The sequence below is a fragment of the Corvus cornix genome, chromosome Z (genome assembly GCF_000738735.6).
Source record: "Corvus cornix cornix isolate S_Up_H32 chromosome Z, ASM73873v5, whole genome shotgun sequence".
Lineage (NCBI taxonomy): Eukaryota > Metazoa > Chordata > Aves > Passeriformes > Corvidae > Corvus > Corvus cornix.
This window is the reverse complement of record NC_046357.1, coordinates 36525259-36551011: the sequence shown is the minus strand read 5'-3', so window position 1 is coordinate 36551011 and position 25753 is coordinate 36525259. Positions and strand designations below refer to the sequence as shown.

Below are 25753 nucleotides of genomic sequence, written 5' to 3'. Positions count from 1 at the left end.
ATTTTTTTATCATTATAGACTTCCCAAAGCCCAGTGTGTACTTTACATTCTGGCAGATTTCTTTTTTCCTTCTTGCAAATTTCCTTGACTTTTCCAAAGAAACCAAAGACACAAAACACCCACTGAAAGCATGAAAATATACAGTGAACAAGTTGGAAATAAAGCAAATTATTCATAAACATCAAACAAGCGTAATTACTTGTGACCTCCAAGAGTATGTTAAAATAGTAATATAAATTTCTTAGAGCCTATATAAGGCTCACAAAAGTCACTGGAATAGCTTTAGCAAATTTTATATTCTTTGGGAAGAGACAGGAATTAATTTACTTGAAAGATTCATTGTATCAAGTCACATTACTTGATAGGTCACTCAAATGGATTTATGGCTCAAACTCATTTGAATCACACATAGAGAGACTCTGTAAAGTGCATCTTGCTGGGTTTTCCCAGAACACATCTTCTGACAAGAATGACTCTGTTAGGGGTTTCTGCACCCCTGCCTCAGCCAGTAAATGCACGCAGGACTGCTTCTGGAAGTCTGTCTCTGTGGAATACCATAAAGGAACAAACTGCAGGATACAAACCTTCCGAATAACCATGCAAAAACAACACAACGGCAAAAGGTTATAGAAAATTCCCAAAAGAGATCAGCTGAGTGTTCAGAAAGGCCATAGCATTAAATGCAAAAGCTTTTACTTCAGGCTTTCAGTAACTACATTTCTCTTAGAGGAAAATATTAATTTCTCTGTTTTCAGCAAATCTGTTCCCTTCCTTATACTTGCATGTAATGCTTATCATTAACAGCTGCCATGTATAAATATTTATGTTATTTTGTTAGCATGGTATCCAAGGAAATGATGTTTCTGTGATAGTGACATTCTGGTTTTATGTCCTTCCTCTCCCCCACTAATAACTTTTGAAATTGCTGGCCAATTTTTGTGAAGGAGTAGAGGTCTTGGAAAATTCCTTAACAGGGTCATGAAAACAGGCAGCTGGAGAGAGGGTGAAGACTAACCAGATATCAAACTGAGCTCAGCTCAAGTCTCGTAAGTAGACAAAACTGTCCTGTGCTGTTACCACTACACTTTACTTGTGCATTTCTCTCTTCATATTTTACTGGTGCCATATTAGCTTTAACAACCCATTCTCTTTCTCATTTGATGTCCAAGGTCTATGAAAACAGAGAGAAGAACAGGCTGAGTGCAGACAGACTTGGCTGAAGTCTTTGGAACTCATTTATACACAACCAAATTAAATGAGAATTTCATGGGCTAAATATCCAAAAATCTCATCTCCAAAGGTGACATACTCCAGTGATTCAGTAACAAACTCTTCTGCTGTCTTTGTAATAACACCAGAGTTTTGGTACATTGTCATTGGAGCAGAAGTACCATAAGGAATCACTACCTAAAATAATAAGTAATAATAATAAAAACAGTGTAATGCCATCTAATATTTACATAAGGCACTCTGCAGAATCCCACAGCATCTGACACATTTTAACAGATATTTGCAATGGATTAGGGCACTGTGTGGAATAAGTGATAGTACTATGGTGAAATAAGGAAAAAAGCTGCATAGAGGGAGAAGACAGAACTTTGGCAGAGCCACTCAGCAGTTCACTGAGGACAGCTACATGATACAGGTTTAGGCATCTCAAATATTCTTGAAGAATTTGCTAAAATGAAGGCTAATATGGCAAGATACAGCACCACCTGTATGGTAATTACTTTTACCTTATACTCTGCTTGTACTGGTTATAAAAGTGCTTATAAAAGCCTGGAACATAACCAAACCAAGCCAAACAAACCGTTAGCATAGGAAACTAAGTACTTTCACTAAATTGTTACAAATAAATTAACCAAAGCAAAACCTGAGCCAAAACAAAAGAAACCCCAAAGTTAAAAGATACTGAGAATGAAAAAAGACAAGACAACATAACACTACCAATGTACCATATCATTCTGAAATAATGTGAAGTAAACATTTTTAAGGATCTAAAACTGTCTGGTTTGAATGTAGTTCAAATCTGGAGCAATGAGGAATTTATATTAAAAAGAGAAAAAGGAAATAGAAAACTAGACTTTCTTATCAACAATAGGTCTTTTGTTTTTTTTTTCCAATCTAAACTTTGGCTATGTTCAAGCAAGTATTGTTAGAATTTTTCATTTGAAGGAAACCTGAGCCAATCAAGTTGCTTACGGAGTTTTACTCAAAATCATTCATTCCTCATTTTTATAAGTTCCAGGATTCAAATTCAGAGCAAAAATTTAAGGTGAAATCTGCGAAATCAGGCAACTCACCTCCCACCTACCAGAAATTTTATTATTGGTTCCATAAGCAAAACCTAGCACTTTTGTGCATCTACATGTTAAGTAAACTAGCCAAGTGAGTCTAGTAAAATTCATCACTTCCCAGAATGAGGACAGATTGTGAGCACTGGTGTAATACTATTCAATCAAAGGCAAAAGTATTCCAGGGGTCAGACATATCCTGAGCTGGATTTCATTTACACAGTTTTATGGATTCTTAGTTCTCAGCTAGTGCTAATTTACATTACTTCATTATTTCAGTGGAGCAACATAATTTGTATACTGATCATTTGTTATCCTGATACAATGCTTTAGTAAACACTTAATAGGGATTTCTTCATAAAGCAGTGTGAGAGGTTTACCTTAGTAGCTGAGTATATTGTATATAATGGACAAGGGAAATGACTCAGACCAGAGGACAGGTTCAGAATTAGACCTTTCTGTCTGAAATTTAGTTTAAACAGTTACATTCAGTTTACACTTTACAGGATTACAGTAACAGGCTGCATGAGTGGAAAACTCTTTTTTCCCCAGAAGGCATAGCTCTCCTATTATACTATCAATTACACTTTCAAAAGATCCCCTTTTTACAGATTAGCTTGGTCTAGACCAGCTAGGAATAATGTCATAAATGACATTTAAATGCCTACAGCAATCACAACCATGGGAACATTGTATATGCAATTGTACCTCTAACAGAGAAAAAATCAGTGTCAGAGGAAAGTTTTTATTCTCCTAAGTAATTGGTAGATCCCCTTTTTGCTTTGGCCAGCACATCCTTTTTCCTTCTCCATGGATCTGTTGTTATAGCTTCCCCATTCACAACTCCCTGTACACATCACTAAAATCCAATGCATTTAGCAACAACCAGGAAAAAACAAAACAAAGCAAAATAAAAATTAAATAGTAAGAAGTAAATTTTTTGCCAAAACTAAAAGCATGTACTGGCCTCTAGAATGCAGTATTTAATAGTGCTTTCTAGAAAATTCATCCAAAGGTCCTAACTTCTAATTTAAGGATCCCATTAGGGTTAATATACATAACATACATATACCTACATACATACATATACATTTTAATGTACATAGTATTAAAAGGAGAACAGGGATCCTTAATTGCATAGATGAATTCGTATCTCTGATTAGTAATATGGGCATTTCCAAAGCTTGAAAAGCATTATTGCAAGCCCAGCTACCACTCTTGGAAGAATAAGATAATACGTTCAAATGCTGTTTCTTGCCTGATTAGGCCCATCACATCCCATTTTATTTCTACCACATTTTTAACTGGACACAGACATATATTTTATGTTTTCTGCCTTGTTCTACAATTGACTGACAACTTGTGGGAGTTCCTATACATATACTTATACAGCACTAACAGCAGTAGAAGAAACCTTACTGATTGATAGACTGTAAAGTCCAGAAGTTAATGTGAAAGCATAACTACCACTAAAGATAGTGAAGGTAGAAGCTAAAAGCAATTCGATGTTCTAGAAAAAATACCCTGGTTGCTTCTTTTCAAAATTATTTTTGTCACCTTTAAGACAACTATTTTAAGAATTTTTCCATCCCCCATCTTCCTGATAGCATTTTTCAACCAATTTTATTTTAATCGCGAGTTTTTCCACTTGATCAAGCCATACGTATACAACTCAAATAGCTAAAATACGGCACATTCAACATTTTGGAAAATATTTTAGAAATGCTAGTGGCCTGAAAATCATATGAATTGTCAAAAAATCCCAAAGGTTAGTCTTGTAAGCAGTGAGAGTCTTATGTTTATCCAAAGCTTTTAAACAGTTTCTGAATTTCATCATTCTTCAATATGGAGTCATAACTGCAAGGAGAAAGTCAGCTCCACCATGTTCTTTTTGCAGTTTCACTTTTGCTTACAGCTGGATCAGAAATTACAGAAAATCATGAAGAGACATCATTTTTTTTCTGCTACCAGAAAGAGCTTTAGGATCTTTTTTGATGCTAATTATTTTATTTTTTTCATTCTTATTTTAGCAATAATCATGCATCTGATTTTTAAAGTGAAATTAAATGCATTTTTTTAGGTCAGAAATCTGCTTTTCTTTGTGCCTTTTAAGAGTATTATTGACAGTATGCCTAAGTACCAAGGAGAAGTCATACTTACACTATGAATCATCTCAGGACAGGAGTGTGACCTAACTTGTACAGGGCAGTAGTGAAAAGTAGTGCAAAGTAATGGTGAAATTTAATTGAATACTTGTTATTTCCTGATTGTTTTTCAATAGTGTCATTGTGCTCAGGAGGATAGTAGGAGCAGTGAGGGGTTCACAAAGCATGACAACACCGGTCGGTCACATCAGCTTGGGTGAAGAGGAATTTCGAAATAAAGTGTAAAACATGCGAAAAGGTCCTTCTTTTGCATTGCTGAAAATCCCACTGACGTCTGTGGGAGGCAGGATACCTGGATCTCAGGCATTACACTGCAAGAAATGGTGAACAGGATCTTAGCAGGAATCCAGACAGGGAGGAGAAAGGAAAACCCAAAAAGATTTAAAGATTATATGGACCTAACCATGAGGAATGCTGGTTAGGAGAATGCTTTCTTCTTTGTAATTTGGAGGAAAGTGAATATTCGTGAAAGACTGAAAAGGATGTGATTGCCGCAGTGGGGAAAGGAATCCCCAGGCACTGCAAAAACAAAAGAGTTTGATTCTGAGGTATGTGTAAGGTGGGAAATGATAAAGACCTTTTGTATCCACACTGAGAGGGTACAAAATGGCATATGTATATATATATATAAAATTCAGATATTGCAGATATTTCTGTTCTTTTGACATATAAATAGAATAAATCCTAGGAGCAGAAATGTCACAAATCTACTTATGTAATTTCCTTCAATTGATTGCTAATATGTGATTTATTATCTTAAGTCATTAAGCAGGAGTAAAAATTTGGGATGTAAATTTTGCTAGCCAGAGAAAGACAAACATCTGCTGTTAATTTTCATGTCATTTTTAGAAAGACATGAAAGGCATGAAAGCCAAGGTTGAGATCTTCTGCTCATGTTCATGTTAACATGCCGCTTGCAAACAGCAGAGCAATACAAATCTTAATCAGAGTTGAAAAGCATGAAATACTAAATGTTCTTGGAAGGGAAGTAGCCAACCAAAATTAGCACCAAGGGGTAACAATACAGAATTGAGAGGCAGCTCCTGGAGTTTCTGTCCTGCATTGATACAAAAACATTTTGGCAGAAGAGAATTGTGACAAAAAATGCAAGTACAGTGCTAAAATTCAAACTGATTTACCTGTCTTGAAAACTTTAATTCTGTAGCAAATGTCTCTGTATACCAAGACAAAAACAATTTGCAAAATGTTAAGCTGCTTCAGCTGTAGTGCAAGGATGGGTTTCTTCTGAGAAATTGTGTTAAAAAGTTTCCAGTCAGCTCTGATCAAAATATTTCACAGGCACTAGAAACAGGTGGGTTCCTTAAATTAACCCTGACATTCCTGATGAAAATCACTATCTGCTGATGAACTAAATGAAAATACACGGAAAAGCTAGTTGGTCACTCTAATGTGGGACTGATTTTTTTTCCAATGAAATACATTACAGACCCAGTACGGATGGAAATGTGTCACATACCTACTTGTAACAGAAACAACGTTGCAGCTGACAAGGTCCTGCAGGAAGCAACAAAACCGTTAATTCATCCTTAAGTGAGAGTTTGAGGGAAGCAGCCTGCCTGAGGCCCTCTGATTTGGAAGAGGTGATGACATAAAAACTGAATGAATCCTGAGACAGGTGCTAGCAAGATACGCACCTAGAAATTCCAGCTTTTTCATTGCAAGTGATAGAGGGGTAAATAACTATTAGGTAATGGAGAACTTGATCACACATCCTTAATCCTGTCATCCTATTCAACCTGTGTAAATTAATTCCCCCCACAAAGTAAACTGTGTTTAAATTATGTTTCTTTTTTCTTTCTTTTTTTTCTTCTTTTTTTTTTTTTTAATTTGATTTGTTTGTTTGTTTCCACATATTTAAGCAATGGTGTCCCAAAGAAAGTAAGTTTCAATAATACTAACAAGAACCCAATATTTTCAGCTGTGGCTGTGAATAGACTGGCCCCATTACACTACAAGCCAGCAGGGAGTCAGACGGGTCTGCTAATCCCTGTTACAACCAGGCCAGCTGTACTCTCCCCTCTATCACTGGATGCTTCCTGCAGTTTAGCTGAAATCTACCATTCTTTTTCTCTTTCAAGCTCTTCCAAGCATTAAAACCACATCAAAATATGCTTCTTCAGGCCCAGTTCATTTCCAACCCAACTGAACAGTTAATACTTGATTGTAGCAGGGGCAAAATCTGTGCCCCGTTCAATGAATTACAATTCCTCGTTGTTACATTAGATGTTGAAATCCACAGAATAATCCTACCTCTTCTATGTCTTGCCCATTAAGGAAACGGCATGGAAGAGGATTATGAAGCATTCCAACATTGTTAACTAGTCAGGGAAAATACAACGTTAAGAACCAAATCTAGACAAAGTGCATAGTTCATCTAGTAAAACAAATTGCTTCTCCTCACGACCCAGAAGATTTTGAGCTGCATGTGAGGAGAAACACTATTTAGCATCAAGTCTTGTTCTCACTGAAGTCACCAATACTGATGACTCTGGGGAACAGAAAAATAGACTGTTGCTAAGGTTGGTTGTGTTTTGTTGCTGTAGTTTCATTTGTTTCACTATTAAAAGGATGATTTTCTTTAAAAATAAAAAAACCTTCCAAACCCCCACCTTTTCACTGTTCCTTCATGAATAATACCAGACAATGAGCCACAGGCTCACTATGTATGCTTGGTTTAAACTTATTAGTTGTTATGACACATCATTTTTACAACGGTCTGTTTAATATACTACAGCCATAAAATACTCGTCAATTAACAGACCTTAATGACTGACCCAAAACACCAATATCCAAGTCTTTCAGATCTTTTTCAATGTTCTTGTACACTGAATTTTTAGCAAAATCAGCTTGCATAACCTTCACCTTTTGATCTGTGGCCAGCTCTGTAACTAACAAAAACCCCAAAACCAAAGACAAACCAGCCTAGAAAACCTGTTTGTACCTACCAAGAAAGAGGGAGAGCTGTAATAAGTAGTTAGAGACATAACCAGACGTCTTGTTAAGTAATGTCCACTATACAGTAAGCAATTGTTCCAACTTTCTTACTCTAAGAAATAATGCAGCACAGGCATAATATTCTCAGTTTACCTGATTGTTTTCAGGTAAATGGTCTGGCAAATATAGGATGAATTTATGCCCTGAAATCAATGGAATTTTTCTTATAAAATCTAACCAACATTTAGTCCTTCAGTAAGGTAAAACAAAACAAATTCAGAAATAAGCCACACGGGACTTCTTTCCCCGGTTATCATAATATTTATAGATGAACACTGTCAGCATACATTACATAAATGACTGTGGATGACAGATCCTGTATGTAAGCACAGCTCTGCAGAATGGTTTAAAAGACTTTTGATGGATAAGATGAGCACTCTAACAAGTGGAACTTATCTTTTTACACAGGAGGAGGGGTAAACAAGGCTGGATGTGATGCAGCATTTTCTGCATTATTTTCAAAAAATTCCTTGCCTGTTTTGACATTTACATTTCCATAGACTGAACCTTCTTTGGGATTTTGCAGCACTAAAAGGCACTTTAGAGAGGCTATAGCTTAAATTTTACAAGGTCAATTAGAAGGGAAAGGGAAATGTGTGTGATTTTTCCAATGTCATTGCTATGCAGGAGTGGAGCCCAGCTGTACATTTCCATTTTTCTCAGCAGTTGATTTATTGCTGTTCATATTTTCAATGAAGTTTCATGAGGAAAAGAAGTAGAAACTCTTATTTACTCATTTTTAAAGGCAAAGCTCCCCTTTAAAGGGGCCCAGTAAGGTCTCCTCTAACTAGATGTTCACATTGTAAATTTTTTTGCTACTAAACCTGCTTTCATGTTTTATGGGCAACCTGAAATCCAGATGAAGTTTGCTGAAAAAGTGACAGGCAAACTTGGAAATGTCAATAGAATATCGGATTGCAGGCTCTGTGCAAGTGGCAGGAATTCAGGTGCACGCACATGGCAAAAAGTGCATATGGCTTTCGGGAAAATGTCTCTGCTGGTTTGGATTCTGATTTTATCATACAGAAGATGGAGAGCATTGCCTTGAATAGGAATCAGACTTGCTGAATTATTACCCAGAAATTTTGTCTCATCCCTTGGTGCTCACTCAGTAAGAAGAGGCCTTGTGCCAGCCCCTGCAGGAGAGCAAGGATGCAGAAAGATGGCTTTGGGTCCAGCAGGACAATCTGCAACAAATAAGAACCTTTGTTGGAGGATGAGACAAAGTTGTTCCTCTTTGCCCCTCAAAGCTCTTTGCAAACTGCAAGTCTTGACCATCCTGCACTACTCAAGTAATGCAGTTTGAGGAAACAGCAAGCACTCTGACTGCAGATCTGAGATGTAGGTTGCCTCTTGAGTGCAGTTTTAGAGGACATCTGTCTCCATGACAGAAGAAAGGAGGAACGAGTGCCCTTTTTCTTGCCCTCTTTCTAAGCTGCCGTTCTGTGTATGAAAGGGACAAAACATCCTTTGAACCTTCAACCTATAAAAGCAACTCTAGTGGCAAATGACCCCGTCATGGTCCCAGGCTGGGCGAATGGTGAAACTATAAATAAAAGGACATTGTGAGTGTAAATGCAGTGAGTGGGAAAGAACAGAGCAACAGCTGGAGCAGACACCTACAGTGACCTTCTGATTGAAGAGTTCTATAAACAAAATGAGATGGTCTTAAAAAGTGTAGTGATGTTGCAGCCATCTTTCTCGCGGGCAATCAGAAGGGCAGCCAAAACTAGAGCAACATGAAAATGAGGATCAAACAAGCCATTTGGACTTTCTCTGCAACTCCTTGTCTGTACAGAACTGTACTGCTGCAAACAGCACGGTCAGCCAACAAACAAGTACTCCAGATGGCTTTCCTCTGTCTCTTTTATGAATAAACCAATATTTTAAAAAACAATAAAACTCTCATGCTGACAAATGAATTATCCAGGCATAGCTCTTCAGAAAATTATAACAATTCTGCAAAGGAGAGAGCCAAAAAAAATTTCCGATGTTTCATATGTCTCTCCTCTCTGTGACAAAGATTTATGTTTGTCTTTGAAGACACAAGCCATTACATCTCTGTTTAAAGTCCTAAGTGTGCCAGAAGCAAAAATCCTAGCTTTTCAAACACCAGGACAGGTTATTGTCTTTTCTTTCCTCTTTTTTTAATAATGGAGTAAAAACTAATTCAAGGAAAATTAAAAGTGAAAAATTAAAAGTTGGTTAATTCAATGTGTTTTAAGATGTATCACTAAGGTTTATACATCTAACTCCTTCTGACCTCAAACTACTTGGGAATCCACTTGTCAGATAGGTTAATGTGCTGCTTTTTGAAATTTACCAAAAAGATAATAAATCAGAATGAAGCATGAAGTTGTTTAGGATACACAGCATTCCAGAATCACTCCCCTTCTAGAAAGTTTACAGAGTTACAAAAATGTTCTGAAAGTCCAGGTAGCAAAATGGATACCTGATTGGCACGAGAACCGATCTTTGCAGAAAGTCCCTTTTGAAGTACTACAGCAACATTTGAAGAGAGAAGCACTCATCATATTCCATGGAAATTGGCAGATAGGAGAGCAAATTGAGGAGTTTACTTTAAGGGATCAGCAAGACACAAAAGACATTTTTAACAGCCTTTTAGACTGCAGAAAGGATGTGCAAAATGAGTTGCTTTATGCTAGTCAGTGAACTCACTTTGTTACCTGCTTATTTCTTGGAGCAGGCAGGACAAGAGGCAGAGGACACAGCATACTGGAAACTCAGCCTACGGCAGGGAGGACAGCTGAGTGAATTAGCACCTTCACAGGTCTTTGTGGGAGCAAGGTATATTTTCTTCCAGGCTGTGTGGGTTCCTTTTTTTATTCACTACTTTATTCTATATTAGCAGGCATAATTTCTGCAGTTTCCTGCATCACCAAATCCAAAGTCATTAACTGTATGCTCCACTAGTTAAACTGATACAACTGTAATTTTATTGTATCTGAGGATCACACACCTTATTTTTCATTAAATAAAGATTTGTTTCTACAAAAAAAACCCCAAACCCCACCAAAAAGAAAAAACAAACCACAAACCAACCCCAAAATAACCAATCAAAACAAATAAACAATAAAAATCACTATCAAACCCTACAAACCCCAACCACACTTGTGATGAGGAATTTTATATCTTGCAGAAGTGGCTTTTTTGTTTGTTTGTCTATTTGGCTTTAACAACAAAATGGTACAGATCCTGGTCATATAAATACATACTGAGGTATCATTTTGCAAACAGGACCTAGCTCTGCCTGTATAGCTTGCTTAGGAAATTTAAGCAGAAGAAATGAAACTGGACTGCAGTTAGTAGCATTCCATCATTTCTAATCCCCTGGTATTGTTGTTTGATCAATGTTTCACAACCAGAGTACTAAATGTATTAAATGAGCAGTGTACCTGGGGTAATGGTTCTGTCTGCCCTCTGTAACACCTACTTTGGTACCTTTTATCTCATTTTAAAAGAGCTTTCCAGTCTGAATGAATGGAAATCTGGTTTTCAATTCCAGTGTGTTTTTAGAGAAATGTTTTTCTTACTGTGGATTTCTGCCGGCTCCAGCTCTGAGTACTGCTCTCAGGCACACCTGTGGCCCACAGAACTTGGAAAGCCAAACACTGAGATCTCTGTAATTACCCACAGCTTAGACTTTTTAAATTTATAGTATTCAGTATCCAAACAGATGTGGCAGTATAATTAGGCAAATAATACAATCAGTTTGAAAATGGAGCAAGTCTGTTCAATATAATGTCCAATAGACTGCAAAAAATGTGTGGTGTAAATGTTAAAAAAAAAAAAAAAGGAAACAAGAGTAATGTATCCAGAGCTCCCTGCTGATTTTAGTGCCTCCACATCAGATACGCTATGCTTTTCATTGCTGTATTTTTCTCTCTTTCCTTTTGTTTGTGCCATCTACTTATTGTTAGATACTCATTTCCAACCTGACACAATAAATAACAGATGACTCACTCTGGACTTCAGCCAAAACCAGCTGAAAGATCTCACCGGGATTTGCCCCCAATGTCAGCAAGCTGTGAGAAAGGCTATGCCCACAACCAGGTAGAACAGTGTCAAAACCTCATCAGTGCAGCCTGACTGCTGGGATCACACCACACACCTCCCTGCACCTTGGATTACATGGATAACACTGCTGCTGTGAGAGAAGCTTCCTCACAACTGAAAAGCCATGGGTCAGTGCAGAAGGTGTAGGAGTGTTTGCAGGGTAGGCTATCTCAGCAGTACCTTCGGAACAGGCAAGTCCTTCATTACCCTCAGCCAGGAAGGTGTCCAGTGGATGGCCTTGTAATCAGTCATAGTGTGGAGGCTTTTTTACAGCTTTCCTCATCAGACATCCCTTGGTTTCCAAGAGAAAACAAGTCTATTCAGCCCCACAAGAAAAAAGAGAGGCATGTTGGATAGAAAATTTCTGGGCCCAGTCCTTGATTTTGGCAGCTGCATGTTGAAAATTTGCAGACTTTTTCACCCAAGTCTGCCACATCCCTGATAGATGTGCTGCTCTCTCAGGTGAATATCCTGGACCTGATGTGCTGTTGGAGTCAGCTGCTAAGCCTCCTTAAAGGCAAGTTTTTCCAACTGAGGTGTAGTCTTGGAGTGACACATACTTTTAAACATGTTAATCAAGGAATCTGCTGGATAGAAGCCATGTATAGAAAAAGAGACAGTGGAAAGAATTATTTTTATTATAGCAATCTGTAAAGTTAATGGAGGATAAAAACTCATTTGACTCCTAAATAAATTCTAACTGTCAATCTTAAAGTATTTATACAAAACATTCACCAGGATTAATGGCTAATTTCCTTTGAAGAAAAGAAAGGGGACATTAATTCTAAAGGCACTCTATTTAACTGTTTCATCAAGAGCCTGTAAGTTGGAAACCTTAAAAAACCAACCAACCAACCAACCAACCAAAAAACAAACCTGGCACTTGGATTTCATTTTTAGTCCTCCTTTGCTGTGTTCCACAAACTACTTTACAGGTAAACTATTTATTTGTATTTACAGATTTTAAGGGCAGAAAAAGGTGGTAAAGAGCACACATTCACTTTTTTTCTAGGCCATTACACTCTTTGAAAGAAAGCATATACTTTTAGAGTGATCCATGTCTAGAAGGGCTCAAGGGACACAGTAATATAAAAAAGTTTTTAGTATTGGAGCAAGACCTGCAGGTACAGCTGTAGCAATATCCAGCACTCTGCTGTGCTAGATACTGTACCAAGGGAAAAGACCTGCAGATCCCTGTAAATGGGAGGAGAAGTTTTAGACAAACACCAAATTCATTTTTTCAAAAGTTCTCCCTATCATCACTATAGTTAATCCACTTCTTGCCAGATACAAGAGAGGAATATAAAAGTTGTCAGGAAACAGTAAGGTGACAAGAATCTTCCCCTTTTTTACAGTTTTTCAAAAAAAGCAAACATGAATTTTTTAAATTCTTTTCATTCACTTGTCACTTGCCTAATGGATAAACAAGAGATATTAAAACCAGGCCAAAAAATAATCAGTCTTCTACAGACGTCCAAAATATTTCCTTCACTCTATAATCTTGGACCCTTACAGGAAAAATATACTGGACAACAATTAAATCCCATAATATGAACAAATATAAATAATTGGAGTCAACTTCAAATGAATGAGTGTCTTCAGGGAGTGAAAACCACATGACATTTCCCAGAAACACATTTTTATTTTTATTTTTATTTTTATTTTTATTTTTATTTATTTTTATTTTTATCTTTATCTTTATTTTTAACTTAATTTTTATCTTTATTTTTATTTTTATTTTGGAGCCTGGACTCGTTTCTGACTTTCCAGTCATTTTACAACATCACCTTCCATCATCACTTTTTTTTTCCTGAGGAAGTACATTAAGGCTATTGAATTGAAGGCCCAAAAGCTAGAAAGCATTTGGACTTTACTAACTTTTATTTAATAGAAATAAAATCTGATGCAGGGTAGATGGAAAAATTTTAACTGTTTTTTTTTCATTTTTTTCAAGTAGATGCAAACTTAAAAGGAAAAAAAAATAAAAATCAAAGAAAAAAGGTGAATTATATGCATAAATTCTCAAAATAGTCACACAAATATACATCCACAAAGATGTTGGCAATAGCTGGAATTTTATAGCTGCAAAAACTATTAAACATAACAATCCATTTATGGTCAGTTTGGTATTACCATCTGCAGAACAAATGAGGAACAAATAGAGAATGGTTTTCTCCTGTTTTTCTGAGGCCTCCCATGCCCATCAGATTTTTAGGCAAAGCCAGAGAAAGGAACACACCCTCAGTTTTTGAAATGAGGTTAACAACAAGTGGTAGCTGAGCTGAGTTGCATGCATAAAGAAAGATAAAACTAGAACTAGAAAAATGCCCATGAGAGAAAGGAGAAAGAGAGCTAAATTAGCCATCACAGAACATAAAGCTCATGTCATCTGAAAGAACCAGATTTGCTTAAAAGAAGAAATAACTGGCAAAGGCCACCCACTGAAGATCCATTCATTTCCATAGCTGACTTTCTTCTTAAAACTATTTGAGGAAACAGTTTGTCCTGTTGGGTTCTCATGAAACAACACACAGAATGTTAAGAAATTAGGATCTTCTTTCAAAAATTTTCTCCATCAAGAGCACAAGGGGATGTCTTCCTGCTAAAGGCATCAGCAACAACCATTTGCATTTTCAGCTTTTCTCACAATTCTGTACTTTTGGAGATCCTCTAACATTAATTGATCAGTGCTCCAGAGATATCTGCACAGACTTGGGTGCTTTGGGGTTTCAAAAGTCTGCTTTAAGTACTCCACTTAAAACTCTCAAGAGGAGAACTATAGTTGCCTACATATTGGTAGACTTTGATTTTTCTTCAAGGAATTTGACCCAAGGCATTTTCAGTCAGATATGGTCTCTGTTTCCAGGATCACTTGCTCCTTTCTGTCATTTGGGGGTGTTTGGATAGGGATTGTTTTAATTTTTGCACCTTCAGATGCAACACCAAGTATCAGCCATGTCATACACAAAAAAGTTCTGCTTCACTGGGCTTCTCAGTATCATATCAGCTTTGTCTCTGTATTTCATTTGACAGAAAACCCCCTCCTAAAACCTAACTAAAAAAGGATTCCAACCGCTAAGGTTGCATTGTATTTCAGCTAAAAGCACATGTTTAGGGCGATCTTATAAAATTGTTACCTATCAGGTGAGAGGAATCTCTCTTGCTGCTGTGCACCAGACTAAGCAGAAGTATAAGGCATTTCTCAAGGCAAAGGAGGCCATCCACCTGAGGAGTCTGTTTTGCTTCCTCACCCACGTAGAAAAGGTGCATGCTTTTCAGAAATAGGGTTTGTAGGACATTGTAGATACCGTAATATACAAACAGACCCTCAAGCAAACAAAAAGAACTGTGCTCAGAATTCCCTGGCCACCTGCAGGAAAGGTCAAATCTGGCCTAATATTTCAAACTACGGTAACTTGTAGTGTCGATGTCTTTAGCACAAAAAATTTTCCTAATATACAAAGACTTTGACGTTGAAGAATGGTGTTTCCCTTCACAGTAAGGAATAAGTAAGCACTGCCTCCCAGCACTGCGTAATGTGGAGCTGCATATGTTAGGAAATCCTGACTCCCAGTGGCAAAGGACTAAAATGCTCCTGAGACTCAGTCTGCCAAAATGTAAGATCATTACTACCAATTCCAGCCATAACGAATCACAACAACTAAGAATTTAGAAATACAGCTAATGATGAGGAAATTTCAAGCAGAATCAGCACTCTGGAATCCCAAAAATACATGATTAAAAAGTTTAAAACTACATTAAACAAGTATTAAGTCCCTCTGCATTTTCTAGCGTGTTTTTACAGCTCAGTCTGAGTTGACTTTTTAAACAATAAAGCTTCATGAAAGGCAAGGTAGGTTTTAAATTCAAACCATGCATATGACTGCTACATTTACCTTGACAAATTCATTATATTCTACATGGGTCATTAAATGTAATAATTTAAAATCCTTAATAATGCTTTGTGGAATCTGTAGCTGCCTACTGTAATTTCCTACCTCCTAGAAAAGAGATCCTTCTCTCTTCTCTAGGACTGTACAGACATGGTCTGTGTGTCATGTTTTGTCTTTCTCTAACTGGGATTTGGAACGGTAGGGTCCCTATGAATCAAAGACTCATTCATTTTAAGTATGATTCAAATATTTCAACCCTGGTTTTGGTCCAGCAGACCAGAACTGAGATGACAAGGCAAAATGATCTTGCAATCTTTCTGCTAGCTCTGTATGTTCTGGACACAATGCAAGGACAATAGCAGTATTTCCAGGAACAAATCCAAGATAAAGTGGAGAAAATAGAATACTTTGCAACCAGAGCAGGAAAACTCAGATCATATTTAACAGGTATTATACTGCTGGCAATAATACACAGAATTTCAGGAAAAGAAACAAATATTTAAGACTCGAGGAGCTGTTAAATTAACAAATGAATGAAGTCTTAAATGAATGAAGCCTGTCTCAAAATGGTCTCCTGAAACACTGCTTGAACACAAGCACTGGCCTGACTTGTAAGAGAGTGATGAACCATTAACAGTAACAAGAATGGTGACCACGTGAGCCACAACACCCTGCTTATGCCCTGACATCACATGAGAAGAGTGAAGAGGCCAAACTATAAATCTCAGAGTATGCTGTGGCCTTGTCCATAAACCCAGTATGTCTGAGGTGCTATGTCAGTAGCAGATGATAAAACACAACTGTAGTTATTACACCATAAAAGCAGAACAAACAAGACTACATCAGTACCTGAAATGCTAATCTTTGAGTAGAGATGTGACAGACTAGCAGCAGGCTCACAGATGACTTGCTTTTTTTCTTCTTGTAAGTCTGGTGAGTTTAAACCCTATCAGCCCAAGAACTCACAGACCACGTAACAGAAGGGTAACAAGTGTAACAGAAGCCTGGCTTTTCAAATAAGTATAGCAAACTAGATCCAAAATACCGGCACTCTGACATCACAACAGTCAATTAAAAGGTCAGGGTCTTCATCCTCAAAAAGGTCAGTCATTCAAAATCACTCATCTACACAAAATACAGGTAGAGCCTTCAGGGAAGCCTGGATATTCATTCGGAAGAGGATAAGCTCAAGTTCTACGTGTGCTTGCCTCTCAGTACAAGCTTGGGAAACTAAAGATCTGTGTCCCAGCATCAACTAAGTAGTGTTCTGAGACCTCACAGCTGCCAGGTTCTTCACACAGCTGCAGGCAGCTTTTGAGCTTAAGAGACTTCGCAGAGTCCTGCATCTAGCGATAAACCTTGGAAACAAGAGTAGTGAACCTGTAGATATTGCAATCTCTCTCTGGACCTCAGTCTGCTGAGTTTTACCCAATGAACCACCTACTGAGATCTCCACATAAAACACTGAACATAGGAAACTGCATTCCACTAGCCTCCCAAAGCACGAAAACTGCTCTCCTTAGAATCCTGTAGCATATGCTACCAAGTGTGGACTCCTTAAATTAGTTGTGACTCATTATCAGCCGATGACTGAGCTCAGGACATCAGAAAGAAATTCATCACGTGACCTCAGAACTAATGTTCTAGAAGACTGTGCCCTCCAAACAAGGCTTGCCTTCACACCAGCACATAACACCAGAGGAACCTACACCAGAAGAACGTCAGAGAATTTTGTACCCTGACATCAGAGTAGCAAGACAGTGGTGCTGAGCCAGAAATTCTGAAGGCACACAAATATTAAAACAGCAGGATCAGATTTATTTATCCACAAGCCACACACAAGCGCGTGCTTCAACCTCAGCCAGCAAGATGATGTGCCACGCTATGAGCTCATGTGGTGTGGGCTTGGGATCTGTCCCACAGAGCAGCAGCTGAGCACAGCTTCAATCAAAGGAACCACCTGGACAGGATGGTACATCTCAGCACAGAGAAAGATGACTCTCAGTCATCCCACAAATGCCAAAAATAATGAACAAATGTTCCACAAAATCTAGCCAGCTCCAGCCAACTTTAAAAAAAAAAGGACAGTAGCTGGTTTACTCTTTTTTGTGGTATAATGCAGCCATTCACGTGTTATAGCTGGCCTTTTAATGGGATTTGCTCTTGCATAACCCATATAGCACAAAGGAAGCAGAACAACGACAGAAGGTCCAATCTAGACATTCACAGGTTCTTGCAGCCTTCACATGGATAAAATATCACCAGATGCTCACACAGAAAATTAGTTCAGCAAGCTGCATAAACAGGGTCTTTCACCCAGAAACATGGTAATAATGTTTAGGCATTTCTGATGACTGCTTTCCCTGTATTGATCCCATCCCATTCCCCCTGAGCTACGTATTCATCAGACCCTTCCCATTTGCTTATTACTACAGCAACTCAGTGAGTAGACGGGAGGCAGCATTTTCCTTTCTCTCCCATGGGATTTTTATCACAACTAGGCTAAATGTTAAACTCTAATACATGGTATTGGTCTTTGAGCTTCCTACATTCAACGTTCTTTCAAAAGTAGCTGTTGTATTGCCATTCCCAGTAAAGGAAGACATAGTTAGGTAGGTGTTTAAACAATGCACAATGAAAAGACTAGTGCAAAAATCCTGTAAATCAATAAAAAAATCAATTTGTTTTCTTTTCCTGTGAAATGTATTTTATAATCTATAAGAAGGCATCACATCTAAACTCTTGCGTACAGGCTCTTGTAACTCTTGTTACAGGCTTTGTTACCCCATCACCTCAGCTCGGAAGACAGCAACTTATGATTCACTGCTGTTTAGCTTCTAGAAAGGAATGCCGTTTAGAAAGAAGAAACGAGGGAGAAAATGTACTGCTCAGTCACGATCAGCAATAGCAAGGCTGGTACAACACAGTACAAGGCCAGCCTGCCCTGAGTGCTGACCAGCATGGGTGAATAGGAAGGTACACTTCCTAGGAAAATAAACACTGCACAGCAGTGGCTACAGGGACAGCACAGAGATCTTCTTCCTCCTGCAGCCTCCTAGAGCTCCTGATTTCGAATTAGACCATTAGGATTCTTTATACTTTCCATAACTTGCATCTTATATTAATTTATACAAGATTCTGCCTTTTTGGTTATTTCAGATATAACTTTCAAAATGTGTTTGCAAGTGTAAGGGCTGGAAATTTACATTTTGTGTTTTAATACTGGACCAGCTCACTGCAGATTAGCCGTGAAACTGGGAAAAAAAGGGACAATTTAGGAGACTTCCTTCTCTGGACAGACAATAGGCCCTCTTTTGAATCACTCATTTTAGTTCCCTGGTTTGCTGAGACCACTGAGGCCTGAATGAGTTTCCTCTGAAATGCAGCACTGGTTTCCTTCCAGAATCTGATTAATGTTATTCTGGCTATACAGGAGAGAAGGATTAGCACCATGTTTGTCACAGTTTGAATTCTAGAATAATTTTACTAACTTTAGGACACTGATGGAGGGATAGCAATTGCCATTTTGCTAAGATAAAATGAAGGGTAGGTGATCTATTTTGCCTGAAGGAATATGTTTTTCCCATACATCCTGCTCCTGTGACCACTGGAAAAAGCAAAAAGGATAGGGATTACATCTGGAGTTCTGGTTTAGCTTATTCTCTCTGAATTGTTTAATCTTCATCACCTGCTTTTCTTGAATAACGCAACCTAAATATCTCCATTGAAGAATAGAATCAATCTTCTAAATTTTTTTTGCCTTGTGACCTATGAATGTCAGTTCATTCAGCACTTTCTGTCTTCAAAGCAAATCTCTCCCCAAGGTAGCCCATGTGGTACAGGAGGTAGTTATTACTCTCATTTTCAGCGGTGTCAACAACCAGCAACAAGTCAATTGTCTAAGAGCGGGCAGAATTTTCTTCCATATACGTATTTTCACAAATTCTGTTTTGCAAGATTTGTACTTATATGCTGGTGGCAGAATGGTAGGAGATAAAGACTGGTGACTGAAGCTGATAAAACAATCTCTCACACAAGATTTCTGTCTGTAAGGAAACATCACAGCAAACTTGCCACCATCTATAAAATGCTCTTCCTTCAGAGCTGTACTACACAGTTTACTTTTGGATTTAGTCTTACTGGGAAAATAAACAAGTCCTGGCATTTGTCAAGCACCGTGAACTTTAAACACTGTGCATATAAATACCAAAGAGGAACTATAGAAAGAAAAATCCTTATCACCTTAGAAATACAGAAGAAATAAAGTAGCAAAGCACCAAAGCAGTTCCAAGGTAAACCTGGTAAGTTTTAGAGCAAATGAAAAATTAGTCATTATTAAAAAAATGTGGATTAAGGACTTCTGCATTGCCAGAGGCACAGAAAGCAAGGTGTTTTTGAACAGTTAGGTGTTGCCAACAGAAGAGCAATTACTCTCTCATTTCACAGGGAAATGAGATCCCAGTGAAGCAGCAGTGGATATTCAGCTTCCTAGCAGACCTGTAGATGAAAAGCAAAGAGTCTGCTGGGAAACAAGCTTCCACATGCCAGCTTTAATTTTCATGATTCTCAGCATCACATGACACAGAAAATTATCTGAACCTTATGAATTTTAGTGGGGCCAGAAGACTTTGTTTATAAAAACACAGCATAAAGGTCCATTAAAGGAAACAAGTGTTCCAATCTTAAGTGGAAAGAAAGATTTTACACACAAAGTTCCACATGATGCTCCTTATCTCATACACAGTAGGGAGGTCCTTGCCTCACTTAAATCAAAATGAGACCTATGCACTGCCTTGGAAGTATCTGGTATTCAGGCAGGTCTTCTACACATGAATGGATTTAATTTATTAGTCTACTATAAGATGTGGTAATTAAATATATATTTAATATTTAATTATATCTTTAATTAATGTATTTTAGAGATTTAATAAATTAATATATTTTGTCACATCAAGTCTAATGCAGGAAAAAGGAATCGAGCATAGGTCTACTATTCAGGTCACTTCTTAGCAAGAAACTGCCATCAGCAACACTGGCATCTAAGGAACCCAGGAACAGCAGTACCTGTTCATTCCTGCTTTATCCTCATCATCTAACAAGTTTAAGAAAAATATCAATGATCAATAGGAAGAAAAAGGTGCTTATTAAACTTTTTGTTATTTTATGAGAATGTATACTATCTTTAAAAAAGCACTGCCAACTTGCAGCCTTTCAAGATTTTAGACTAAAGTACATTTAGCTCATTAACGATATCATTAAGGATAGGTCAGCAATTTGGAAAAAAACACACTGGAGCAACGTCACCAGGAACAAGAAAAGTTGCTTTGAAAGCTGGAGAACATATGCTAGACATAAACTAGCAGCTTCACATACCAGGAAACTGAGGATCTAGGCAATGCTATTAAAATGAAAGCATTTGCAGCAGAGAGAAAACATCAGAAATAGCAACAGGGAGAGATTCACATCTACACACTGGGGTGTGAGCTGTTACTGGTCTGACTAGTTTTCTGTTCTCCCCAAGTACGCAAAACCTTCAGGCTCCAAAGTTTTAGGAGAAAAGTAAAAGGAATCAAGCAAACCATATGTAGTGGACACTGTTTCATCCTGAAGGAACAGGGTAAAGAAATGCAAGGAAAACCATTCCCAATTAGTAATGTAACAATCCACCACTCAATTACAAGTAGAAGATGATGCAGTTTCCTTTACCTGCCCATTCTCCCACTGACCGAAAGAAAGCCTAAGGCAAAGAATTCCAGATACGTGGGGAAAGGTATTTCATAAATCTGATGCATTTTACTAGAATCCAGAAACACATCAGGCCCCCGACAAGACTGAGTAGCTGATGCTGGAACACTTCCATGGCAAGTGAAGGTAGTGAGCCTGTAAGAATCAGACACTCTTTGCCTGGAAAATGCCTCTTTCCAGCACACTGCTACTCTCTGAGCCTTGGCAGAGAAGTGAGAAGATTAATCAAATCATATTATTTCATTCTTCCCAGGAAATGTCCGGGACTTAGATTAGAATAACATCACTACATTACACCCAGATTTGTAAACTATTAAGAAAATCCAAACTAAACAATGATTTCTGATGTTGGCCTGAGAAGAAATGTTTCACTCCTTTTCTGGAAACTACACAAATCCAAAAGACTAATTTTATTGTAATTGTTTACCATTCATAGAGACCAAAGATAGGTTTAAACCAAATTTTTGAAAAAGAATACTCTGAACAGACATCAACACTACTTCTTACAGTGAAGAGTTAAATTATAGCCCAGACATTTCCAGGACAAATTCATACTGAAACGAGAAAAAAATATTTATCATGTCACATTACTGACACCTTCAGACAGAAACCCACAATTGTGCTGCTGCTTGACAAGCAAAGACAATGTCTGAATCACAAGAAAGGTAACATTAGCTTATCTGTAACAAGATAAAAAAATCATTACTGTTTTAGCTTAAGAACCCAGTTTCCTCACACTAAAGCCGTCTTAATTTTCCCTTTATGCTTTTCCTCATAAGTAAGCCTGGTCAAATGAAAAAAAAGGTGTAAATATTACACTTACGAAAGTATTTACAAACACTCACAAACAACCCAAAGAATCACCCACTATTCAAGGAATACTTTAAATTTGAAGAGATTTCACTGTTTCCCACATGTAAAAATAATGCCGAATAACTCCTTTAAATCAATGCCCCTAAAATTTTAAAAAATCCCTTCTATTTGATGATGGAATCAAAACACAAACTTCCACAGCTGCCAGTCTTCTCTTCTGCACTTCCATGTTCTGTTTTCATTTTCTTTTCCTGTGGGTGGTAATAAATCTCAGATATGTCTACAGAACTTCAAGGGCATAGTATGAGTAAATTAGACCAAGATTATGAGAGGAAAAATTTAAAAAATCTTAAGAATGTGAATAATTCTTCACTGAGCCCAGTCTAAGTTTTTTTTCTGGGGTGTTTTTGCCTCTCTGACTTGGAATCACTGCAAGAACTTTACACAGTGAATGGGTAGAAAGTTCCTTGGGTGACTACATTTTCTCACTTAATCTCACTTCCCTACAGCCAGGACACTGCTAAAAAATCCCATAAAATTTAGAGCATGAACAGATCAATGTACAGGACAATATTGTTTTCTGGTCCAGTAATTATTTTTCGTTGTATGTTTCCTTGTAAATACACCCTGACACCTGTAATGGTACGAATGCAATTTTTAAAACCTTAATTTCACTAATATGAAATCTGTATAAAACTAAGCGGCTGTAGCCTAACAAAAATCAGTTTTAAGTTCTTATCTTATTAACTGAAAGACACAACTACTGAGGTTCTGGATGAAACAGCCATGCAATTTCCTAAATTCTAACATGACAGTTGTGCCTGGTTGAGCCCGTATTTCCAGAATTTTAATCAGCAAATTTAGTGGAATCAACAGTATCTCAGTAATATAGTAAGTGACTGAAGCTGAGTTTATTTGTCAAAGTATGCAAGCACTTGCAATTACTTCTAGGTAGTACTTATTTTTTGTTATTCCTAAATTTATTTTTTAAATGATTCTGAGCAACACTGTCATAAAGACTATGATTATCAGGTCTGTGTTTCAGATGAGAAACCTAAGTCTGAAGCACTTCAAAAACATTACATGAAAAATAAATTAAATAAAATCACTTCCACTATGGTACAGAATGAACTAAAGAAACTACTTTCTTTAAAAATCTACAGCAGTTAATAATATAAAAAGCAAACATTTGTGTTGTGCATGTGCTTGGGACAATTATATGTGTCTGTCCACAGAAAAAACAACCCAAACAAAAAACCTGTTAAAACTGTAATCTGCATCTTTTTATTTATAAAAAGTACAGCAAAATATTAATGAATTTATGCATACATTAGGTGTTCCTTTGTGGGAACTACATCTTATTTAGCAGGTGCCATTGTGTGTTCATCAGAATTGCAATCAAATGGCACTCATACTAATTTCATAATTAATGAAAACCTTCCAATACCTTGTCTCATGGCAGAAAGTCAAGGTTCAGTAATTTGAATTGTGGAGGTAGAGATGATCTGAAGAAAGAGGAGTCTTATAAAGGAATACACTCAAAAATATTGAAGGTTTTTTAAGCATAAAGGAAATCTTTAAAAACAGAAGATTACTCAAAAATATTTGCAGCAACACTTTCCCTCCACAGGTCTTCAGAAGATAGAAAATGAAAGTCGCATTCTTAGCCAGCTGTGAGAAAATGGATAGCTCAGATTTCTCTTCTCACTTTGACTGTGCCTTTAAATGTCAGTTCTAGTATTTGCAGTCACTGCTCCTCTTGCAATTCAAATCCATGCAGGCAGTGGGAAGCTCAGTCACTCCCTGAAGCTTCTGGTGTGAGTTACCCAAGTGTTTCTTAGATGTAATCCAGACTGGTCATTCAGGTGCTACACACAGAGTAATGCTTTTCAGATTTTCTTAGCTGCATCTTAATTCAAGTGGGGATCAAACAAGTCATTAGACCACCCTGCTTCCATGTCAAAGTCTTTCAAAATCTTCTTTTGATTTGATTATTTTCAAAAATCTTGGCTCACGCTTGCAGGGAATTGAGAACTTCAACAAGATTAATTACTCTGCTGTCTTCCATCACTTCAATGCTTCTGTCATGTTTTCAAAGGTTAACACTATCCTCAGAGATACAGGTAAGCATTAGCAAGTATTCTCAAAGAAAGAAATATAGATACAGGGCATTATTGTCCCAGATGATAAGTCAGACTGTCACAACCTGGGCCTCTTAACCACTGTACCAGCTGTGCCTACTGTAGTAATCCCCAGGCTCGTTATGATTCTTTGCTTAGGATTTAAAGCATAAACTAGTACCAGATAAGCTTTTACTGTATATATGACACAACAGGACACTAACCATTTCTCCTCATTTAAACACAAGTCGGTCTTCCATCTATGTTTCCCTTCCCTACTATGTTTGTACATTGTAGCACCACTTCTCTGTAGCAAGGTAGTTACAGACAAAATGTCAGAGGAGGGGACTGTGATATAAAAAGAAAAATGTACCTAAACAAAAATAGATTTACCTTTGTTGGCACTGGCTCACAGACACACACACACACAAAATCCTTAAATATTCAAAAATCCCCTGTCACTTCCCTACTCTCCTTGATCTGCTGCAAAGTTATGAGGGTTCACTTTTAACTACAGTGCCAATTGCAGCAGAACACCATGGTGTGATTGAGGATGAGAAAAAACATAGAGAGAGGATGCCTACACAATATACACTGAACACACATGCACATAGCCTGACTTTTTTAGATGACACACAGGGAACAATCTGGGGCCACATATCCTCTTTGCCCCATGTGTTCCACATCACTTACCCAAGAGCAAATACATGTGTGAAATCAATCTGAACCACTAGGATCTTTCATCTCTTCACTGATATCAAGGATTGCATATGGCATAAGGCAAAGGTGAATCAAGCCTCATGATCTTTACAGGGAGTTTTGCCTCAAGAAACTACAGGCAGTCACTGAAACAGAACTCAAACAGGTCTTGTTGAAACAGCACCAAGTACTGGTAAATGCAGAAATTTACAACTTGAGATTTGCTCACAGCATTCCTTCCTATAAAATGGCTTGCAGTGTAAAAAAAAAAAAAAAGCTGGAATCAAACTAGTTTACATGTAAAGAACATGGTGTACAAGAATATTTCTGTGTCAGTGAATTGTGTGCATGTTTGTGACAAATGAGGTAGATATTTTTTGTTGTTCCAAATATGTTCCAGCATATACTTATTTAAGGTCTTGGCCATGCTAAACAAACTTTTATCTTCAGTCTCTTTCAAGGCAGGCATTTTGTCTAACTCTTGGACACTGGAAGTGCATTCTCTTCATCCCCAGGTTGTGCAGGCTTGCTGTTTCCTCTTAATGTTAAAAATGAGTATCTCAGTCCTCCTGCCATACTAAAGAAAATGAACAGTGGTGTCACAGATATCTGATGTTACATATGTCACTTAATAGGTACACACCTTTTCTTCCAAAGGGCTAAAGAACACTAGCTATCATAAACTAGGAGTGCCTGAGAGCTATGCAAACCATCTGAGAAAGCAGCTCCGAGCAAAGATCAATTACCAAGATTCACACACATGGATGTAACAGATCATCCAAGCACAGAAAGTAACAACTCACAAGTTAGAACTTATTTTCAATGGGTACAACTCATTCAGTCAGTGTTCTCACTTCCCACACCACACTTGGCTTTTACTTGGAAGCCTTGCAGCTCAGGAATGCTGCTCATAACAAAAGAAAAAAGAACCA

General features: G+C 37.5%; 2 protein-coding genes across 3 annotated transcripts in view; both read right to left on the bottom strand.

Moving 5' to 3' along the window:
• Positions 1–23169, bottom strand: HSD17B3 (hydroxysteroid 17-beta dehydrogenase 3). The gene is given in 12 exon segments (XM_039567825.1): positions 1–554; positions 557–584; positions 1255–1407; positions 2633–2766; positions 4563–4585; positions 5937–5974; positions 6731–6798; positions 7255–7362; positions 10736–10745; positions 12773–12840; positions 19010–19051; positions 21151–23169. Coding segments are annotated over 12 exon segments (879 nt in total). The 5' UTR covers positions 21305–23169; the 3' UTR covers positions 1–501.
• SLC35D2 (solute carrier family 35 member D2) overlaps positions 1–25753 on the bottom strand; it is a 46171-nt gene that overhangs the window by 959 nt on the left and 19459 nt on the right. The window contains exon 12 of one of the 2 annotated variants that reach the window (XM_039566915.1): positions 23264–25398. The exons of the other annotated variant lie outside the window; for it this stretch is intronic. Within the exon in view, the coding sequence (XP_039422849.1) occupies positions 25296–25398 (103 nt within the window). The 3' untranslated portion in view covers positions 23264–25295. Of the gene's footprint in view, positions 1–23263; positions 25399–25753 lie in introns of those variants that run through there. 2 annotated transcript variants of the gene reach the window in all.